Source organism: Gavia stellata, chromosome 17, assembly GCF_030936135.1.
Source record: "Gavia stellata isolate bGavSte3 chromosome 17, bGavSte3.hap2, whole genome shotgun sequence".
NCBI classification, from domain to species: domain Eukaryota; kingdom Metazoa; phylum Chordata; class Aves; order Gaviiformes; family Gaviidae; genus Gavia; species Gavia stellata.
Window position 1 is genome coordinate 2291335 of NC_082610.1, and position 7901 is coordinate 2299235.

At 66.7% G+C, this 7901-nt stretch overlaps 1 protein-coding gene across 1 annotated transcript; it reads left to right on the plus strand.

Annotated features, from left to right (window-relative positions):
* The first annotated feature begins 4199 nt into the window (after positions 1–4199).
* SLC15A3 (solute carrier family 15 member 3) lies at positions 4200–6913 on the plus strand. The gene is made up of 8 exons (XM_059826090.1): positions 4200–4727; positions 5083–5351; positions 5450–5609; positions 5710–5805; positions 5936–6104; positions 6177–6335; positions 6464–6622; positions 6756–6913. Exons 1-8 carry the CDS (start codon positions 4200–4202, stop codon positions 6911–6913), a joined length of 1698 nt encoding a protein of 565 aa, XP_059682073.1.
* The last annotated feature ends 988 nt before the right edge of the window (positions 6914–7901 follow it).

Here is a 7901-nt window from a genome sequence, read left to right on the forward strand (position 1 = left end):
CAAGGATGTCTCTGGCCGTCCCGCGCTCACCTGGTGCCACCGAGGCATTTCCAGCCCCGCTCCCTGCCAGCGTGCCAGGAGGTCCCGTCGGCTCTGCGGGGGCTGCAAGGAGGAAGGGGTAGAGGGTATGAGGGGCTGAGCCCACCGGGACCCCCCATCCGGGGCTGAACGGCCCCTCTGAGCAGGGCAGGAGGTGACACGGTGAGAGGACGGGGCTGATGGCTGCAGGACAGACGGACGTGCCGCCGGACAGACGCACACCTAGAGCCCCGCTGCGAGCTGGCAGCCGCCAAGGTGAAAGCAGGAGCAAGGTCAGTGGGTATGGCGGGGGGCAACCCCCCCTTTTTTGGCTCAGCCGCGGCTCTCCTGGCAAGGCACGGGGATGCGGCGAGGAGCAGACGGACCGGCTGCCGCCAGCGCCGGAGGCGAAGCAGGCGCCTCGCCGCTCCTGTGCCGGTTGCTGGGCGCTCGGCGGCTTGCAGATGGCAAACCAGAGGGACGTGGCTCTGCCGTCACCCCGGCACGTAGCCGTGGGGAGGGCGGAGGGCAGATGGGGAGGGTGGCAGGCAGGCGGAGAGGGTGCAGGAATGCGCATCCCGACCCCTCGAAAAGCGATGCTGATCCGGGGAAGGATGGCCAAAATGGCATCCCCAGGCTGCCACAAAATGGGCGGCACCACGGGGAGCCCCCTCGAGCCCTGGCCACGCGGGCACAGCTCTCCTGCACCCCTAAAAGTCAATCCCCATGTCCTCACATCAGCCCTCCGGGTGGGGGACGGTGCTCCGGGGCCAAATCCTGGCGTGGGGTCTGCTCGCAGGATGGGGAAGGCAGAATCTGGCCCTAAATACGGTGATATTGGGACACGACTCACCGGTGGGAAAGCCGAAGCGTGGAGTGCCGTCACGCGCCCGGTCTGCCGCCTCCCGGCTCGCCGCCCCTGCCGAAAGAGAGGGTCTGCCCGCGCTGCCTGGACCTGCCTGCCCGCACCCCCGGCACGGCCCCCCGCGAGTCGGTGCCACGGGTGAGTGGGTGCCGCTGCCAGCGCCGTCTCATTTTAGGCTTTTCCCTCTCGCCCTAAGGGCACGGCATCATTTCGGGCACGGGGCTTGATCCCATCCTCCCCGTCCCCTCTCTCCCATCCCTTTGCCTCAACACACGTCAGCAACCCGCCGCAGCCGAACCGCTCGCCGGGCTGCCAAGGTTATCGCCGGAAAAATTCACCCTTCGGCTCTTCCAGAGCGTAGGATTCACCCCCACGGACGAGGCGAGGTGCGTTCGCTGTCGTCGCCACCAAAATTGTGGCTTTCTCCGCGCGGGGCGTGATAACGTAATTATTGCAATAATGACTTCTGACCAAAAAAGGGCACTTTTTGCAACCGCTACGTCAGCGCGCCGTGCTGATAGAGCTCCTCGCTCCCACCTTTGCTCATCGATCACGGCGAGAGGTGTCTATAGGTTGGGGGGGGACCGGTGGGGTGCGTTGGGTGGGTTTGTGTCCCGGGGAGCCGGTGGGCTCCATGGGAAACCCCCACCTTAGCCGGTTGGGCTCTGGCTTAGTGGTAAAAACGTTAAAGGAAAAGGTAAGGGATGAGCGCAGGAGCGGGGGACGTGGTGGGGAAGAGCCGTTCCGCGGGGTCCCGGTGTCGGGCAGCGCCGTGCCTCGAGCCCGGAGGCAGGCAGCCGGCAGCGTGTCGGCAAAGGTGCGGGAAGGAGCCATTAGCGGAAACGAGGGCGATGGCGACCGTTCCCCGACCGATGAGAGGCGTCAAGGCTGCTTCTGGCAGCCATTTCGGGTGTGAAACCACCCTAAACCCTGCTGGGCCGGGGGGAGCCGGTGGCATTGTCCCCCAAATCCATCCCGGGGTGATGCTGGTGACACAAGCAGACGGGACGGGTTTTGGCCTTTGCCTGCCGAAACCAGGAGACCGTCGCCGTGTCCCCACGGGTCCGGGGTGGGAGCTGGTGGGTGGGATGGCCCTGGGAGCCCTTTTAGGGTCCCCAGAGTCACCGTCCCCAAGCAGGAACCCCTTTTCCTCACTCCCACCAGGTATGGGGTGGCCGTGCCAAGCGCCTTGGGAAGGAAAACAGCTCGACTTTGCAGAGCTGCCCGCAGAGCATCTTCGCTCAGCGCCAAACCGCTGCCGGTAACATCCGTGTGCACGCACCGACATCCCCTGCCCCGGCAGGTTCCCAGCCCGGGGAGGCGGCAGGTACCCGGCGCCGAAATCAGCAGAGCCATATCCCCGGGGTCCCGGCACCCAGAGAGCGACGGGAAGGGAAATGGTGGGGGACATCGACGTACCTGGTCCGGGCACCGCAGCGGAGAGAGCCGCCAAGAGCAGGCAGAGCCCCTTCATCCTCCTCAGCGGCTGTGGGGCAGCCCCATGGCGGTTGGGGAGCTGTGGGTCGGGTGGTCCCGTCCTCTCGCCGCCTCTCTCAGCGGCTCGGGGACATGGTTTGGAGGCGGTCTCGCTCGCTGTCTGCCGCTCGCTCTCCGCTCCCGGGCTTGCGGTCGAGGGCTGCAGGAAGCCAGCTCAGCGCCGTGGGGCGGAGGAGCACGACGGGGTGGCTCCATCCTGCACGCTCGCGGGGTGGGGGAAGCGGGGGGTCGGGTGGAGGTGGGCTCCACTCGGGGACCATGCCACGTGCCGGTGGCATCCCTGGGGGTCACGGGAGCCGTGGGGACCTGGGGGTCCCACCCCGGGTCACCTTCAGCCCTCCTGGGGACGTGGATTTTGCAGGAGCCAGGATTTGCGGCTCATGGTGTGCCACCGGCTTGGGACAGCATCACCGGTGACACGGTGGGACTCAGGCTTTCCCCAAGCTCTGGGACCTCCGTGGGGTGATGGAGCAGAGCGTGGGGCTCCCTCCTTCTCCCGTGTTTTCTGGGGCTGAGGTGGGCAGGAGGATGCTTGCGAGGCCGCGGGAAGGTGTGACGCGGCCGGCAACTTTTGGGGTCCTTCACACCCCCTGGCACAAGGGACCTTCAGGGGACAACCGTGGTGACCCCAAAGACGTGCCACCCGGCTCTCCTGCCCCTCTGCCTGCCGAGGGGCAGGAGGGAGGTGGATGTTACGAACAAGCTGGGCTGTGCCGAAAACACAGATTCAAGGCTCTTCCCTTGCTCAGCTGCTGGTCATCACACAACTCCTCAAACCCCCCGGTCCCGGAGAGCTCGCCCCTCTGCCAGGTAGGGCTGCCCCACGGATGGAGGCGGTGGGGATGCCGGGAGCCATGGGGATGCCGGGAGCCGCGGCTGCGGGCTGGGGAGCACTGCCTTTGGGCTCTTCCCCTGCCTCGGGGTGCCCCGAGGGGCTTGTTTGGGACGGAGGGGGTGCAAGGGCATGGGGGAGCTGGAGGATGCTGTGAGGGGCTGGAAACTCGGGTGGTCTGGGTGGGAGTTTGGGGGTGTGGAGGGCTGGGAGGGTGCGTGCCCCTTGGGTCGCATCCCTGAGCTTCCTGTCTTTCTCAGCTCCTAATATTTATTTTTTTTATTATTATTATTAAACTTATGGAAACTTAAAAGCTTTACGCTGTCTGTCTCGCTGCCGACTCCGGCGGAAAATATCAGAGCGCGAGAGGCGAACAGGCACACGCAGCCGCCCCCCAGCCCCGTTTCGTTAGAAAATCAGGTCGCAAAACAAACCCCTCTTCACCCGTGGGTCGGGGATTTCGGGGGCCCCTGTGCACGCCGGGGAGGGGGGATCCCGTGCGGTAGCCCTGAGCTCGGCTCAGCCTGGCTTTGCGCCAGCCCTGGGAGGCTCCGGTGGGTGAACGACATTCCCCTGGCACACGTGGGGCTCCGAGACCCCCATAGCGGGGGGAGACCCCCCAACCTCAGCGAGGGGCTTTGGTGCCAAGGTCCCCCCCTTGGTGGGGGGCGGCTGGGGGTGAGCAAAGCCCCCACATGAGGTGGGGAGGGACGCAGAGGGGAAAACCCCCAGGAAGGAGAAGTTGCGCTGGCTGACGGGGATTTTTGCTTCTGAGCCGTCATATGATGTGTCTGTTCAGCAGGAATGGGGAACTGGGAGCCGGGGAGGGACAGGAGCGGAGGACACCCACCCGGAGAGGGCGTCACCCCGAATCGGGGCCAAGGGGGACGGAGAAGGGGCCGTGTGCCAGGACCGGGACCCCCGGCCGTGCTGCCCGCTCAGGGCAACGCCGGGACCCCCGGTGTGCCGGGGCAGGGCATGGCCGGGATGGGGGACAGTGGCGAGCGGAGCCCCTTGTTGGGGGGGACACCCCTCAAGGGACGCGGGGCGGCATGCGCGGCCGTGCTGGCGGTGGAGGGTCTGGAGCGGGCGGCTTTCTTCGGCATCACGGCCAACCTGGTGCTCTACCTCACCAGTGGCACCTTCGGCTGGGGGGGCACCCAGGCGTCCCGCGCCTGTCTGCTCTTCCTGGGGGCTTCCTACCTGCTCTCCCCCATCGGCGGCTGGCTGGCCGACGTCTACCTGGGCCGCTACGGCACCGTGGCCCTTAGCTTCTTGCTGTACCTGCTGGCGGCATGCCTGCTGCCCGTCACCGCATCGCTGGACGGACGCCTCTCGGTGTGCGGGCAGCTGCCCACCGACGCCATCCGAAACTGCTCTTGGCACCGCGGTGGGACGTGCCGGGGACAGCCCCCCGAGCAGTACTGTGCCCCCACCATCTACAGCGGTCTCCTGCTCTTGGCGCTGGGCGTCAGCTCCGTCAGAGCCAACCTCACCCCCTTCGGCGCCGACCAGGTGAGCGTGGCAGCCGGCGGCATCCTTCTCCTTCCGCCCCTTCCCAACCGGCTGCCATGGACCTGCGGGTCTCCCTTCCCCTTCTGCCGAGCCAAGGTGGGTAGGGTCTCCCATGGGGTGGAGGAGATGTGGTTGCACCCCATAGATCACCTCCAACCCCTTTGAGACCCTTGGGACATCCTTGCTGGGGGAAGGAGGGGTGGGATGGAGCGTGGGAGGGTGGTGGGATGGGACACGGCGGGATGCGGGAGGCTGGGGGGACGGGGGACGAAGCAGTAGCCCTGCATTCAGGGCTGAGGTTCGGCACTGCCGGGGTTGAGCGTCGGCCCCGGGGCCCGTCCCTCCACGCTGGCAGGTGAGGGACCAGGGCGGTGACGCCACGCGGCGCTTCTTCAACCGGTTCTACTGGAGCATCAACATCGGGGCTCTCTTCTCCCTGCTGGTGGTGGCCTTTGTCCAGCAGAACATCAGTTTCCTGGCCGGATACCTCATCCCCGTCGCCTGTCTGGCCTTGGCCCTCCTCATCTTCCTCCTGGCCACCCCCACCTTCGTCACCAAGCCCCCCACGGGCAGCCAGGTCTCTGCCATGATCAAGTTGGCCCTGCAGAGCTGCGGCTGCACCTGGTTGGGGGGCACCGGGGCCAGGTGAGGAGGGTGGGGGGTCTGGGGGGGGCTCTGAACCCTCCCAGCCCTGGCCTTCCCCATGCTTTCCCTCTCCCCAGGCTGAGCGCTCGCCAGTGGGAGCCCGGGGACCCTCTCCCCAACAGCGGAGCCCAGCCCGGAGCACCTTCACCCGAGGAAGACCTTGCCAACTTCCAGGTGCTGGCCCGGATCCTGCCCGTGATGCTGCCCTTCATCCCTTACTGGATGGTCTACTTCCAGGTGGGGTGCGGGCTGGGCTCTGCACCGGGCAGGGACGATCGGTGGTGGCACGTCTGTGCGGGAGCTGAGCCCACGGACCCACCATCCCACCGCCTTTCAGATGCAGTCGACGTATTACCTGCAAGGTCTGCACCTCCACATCCCCAGCATCTTCCGGCACGGCCGGGACCGCGCCAGCACCCTCCAGGGCTACACGGTGAGGGATGGGGCCGGCAGCTCTCTGGACCTGATGGGTGAGGGTTGGGGTGGGAGCCGGGGCATGCCATGAGATGCTGAGCTCCCCGCCGTGGGCGAGGGCTGGGGCTTGACCTGCCTCTGCCCCGCAGTTCCCGGACGCCTGGCTGCTCCTGGCCAACGTGGTGGTCTTGCTGGTCTTGGTGCCCCTGAAGGACCACGTCATCGACCCCTTCCTAGCCCGGCGGAGGCTGTTGCCCTCGGCGCTCAAGAGGATGGCCCTGGGCATGTTCTTCGGCCTCGCCTCCGTCCTCGCGGCAGGTAGGACCCGGGCTGGGGTGGGACGCTGCCGTGGGCAGGGGGCTCGGTGCACGCTCAGCCCGCATCCCGCAGGCATCCTGGAGCGGGAGCGGCTGCAGCACGTGCGCCGCAACCAGACGGTGCCGCAGCTCATCGGTAAGGACCGCTACCTGGCTGCCACGCTGCCCATCTGGTGGCAGGTCCCCCAGTACCTGCTCATCGGCATCAGCGAGCTCTTTGCCAGCATCCCCGGTGAGCGGTGCCCACCTCTCCCTGGTCCTGGGGCATCCGCCGCAGCCCCCTCACCGCGGCGGGTGGGTTTGCCGGAGAAACTCCGAAGGGTTCAAGCCTTTCCCTGTGTTCTCTCCGCTTTCCCGCAGGCCTGGAGTTCGCCTACGCCGAGGCCCCCAAGTCCATGAAAGGAGCCATCATGGGTCTCTTCTTCTTCATCGCCGGCGTGGGCTCGCTGCTGGGGTCGGGGCTGCTGACCCTCCTCGCGCTGCCCACCCACGGGTGGACGCGCTGCCCAGAGGACTACGGTGAGCCCTGGCATGGGGACACGGGTGTCACCTCCTCTTTGGGGTGTCTTTGTGACCAGTGGGGACGGGGTGCTGGACGCGGGGGTGTCCCAAGGGTCACCCCCCCCGGCTCTGACCACCATCCCGCTGGCAGGGAGCATCAATAGCTGCCGCATGGATAACTACTTCTTCCTGCTGGCCGGGATCCAGTCGATCACCTGCCTGATCTTCACCTGGATCTCCAGGCGCTACGAGAGCTGGCCGCCCCGGCCGGGTGCCCCCCACCTCTGCGCGGGGCCGGAGGAGGGCTGACGTAGTGCCATGGGGGGGGTGATGGGACATCACCCCCCTTCCCTGGGGACAGGGCTGCTGGTGCCAGTGCCAGCAGGGCAGGGGGTGGGACAGGACCCCCATCTCTGTGGCTCCGTGGGTTTTGGGGGAGCTGGGGGGATGGCACGAGCCCTGGTGTGGGGCAGAGGGAGGGGGAAGGTTGGCTGGGTGCCACCCCAGCATGGGGAGCCTGCCGGGAGCAGGGTGACGGTGGGGGGGTGGGTGTCTCCTGCTATCTCCCAGGGCGATTTGGGGGTGTCTTGGGACAGATTGGGGGGCTGGAGGGGTGGAAATCCCCACCGCATCCCTGAATAAAGGGACCTGCTGGCACGTTGCCTGCGGCTGCTATTGCAGGAGACACTTTGCTGGGGTTTGGGGGGATCGGGGACCAGTCATTGGGGGGGGCACCCAGGACCACGCAGGGACGGGCTGCTCCCTGGTCCTGGGTGTTGGGGCTGGACAGGCCGAGGAGGAGGAGGAGGAGGAGGAAGGCAGCAGCCCCTTCCCCATGGCAGGACAGGGAGGAAGGAGGTCGCTTGCCCCAAGGTCGCCCCGCTGGGTCAGAGCCAGGACTGTCCCCGAGCCCTTCCCGTGACCAGCTCCCACATTTGTCCCCATGTGGAACTAATGTCAAGGGCACGTGCCCGTTCCCCGGGAGCCTGGCGGGCTCGGCCGTGCCTGGCAGAGCCGGTCCCTGCTGGCGTCACCGCGGTGAAGCCCCCAGCACCACACCTCCATCCTCTCCCATCCCTGCCCTGGCACGCTGGCAGGATGTGACCTGCCGGTACCCGGTGATGGGAGCAGACACCACGGCGTGGGGGGGCTGCCTGTCTTTTTTAAATATTTTATTTTTGTAACAACGTCAGAATTAAAAATCTTCCATAAATAACAGCCCCTCGCGGCAGCCCCTTCCCAGGGCGTCACAGGTAGAAAATGTCAGTCGTACAAAACGGATGCGTGGCCGGGGTGA

Excerpts from the sequence above, each read along its gene's own strand:
- SLC15A3 (XM_059826090.1), top strand. The coding sequence starts at position 4,200 with ATGGGGGACAGTGGCGAGCGGAGCCCCTTGTTGGGGGGGACACCCCTC. Across the intron at positions 5,806-5,935 it reads GCACCCTCCAGGGCTACACG|TTCCCGGACGCCTGGCTGCT; the intron begins GTGAGGGATGGG and ends TCTGCCCCGCAG. Across the intron at positions 6,105-6,176 it reads CGCCTCCGTCCTCGCGGCAG|GCATCCTGGAGCGGGAGCGG; the intron begins GTAGGACCCGGG and ends CGCATCCCGCAG.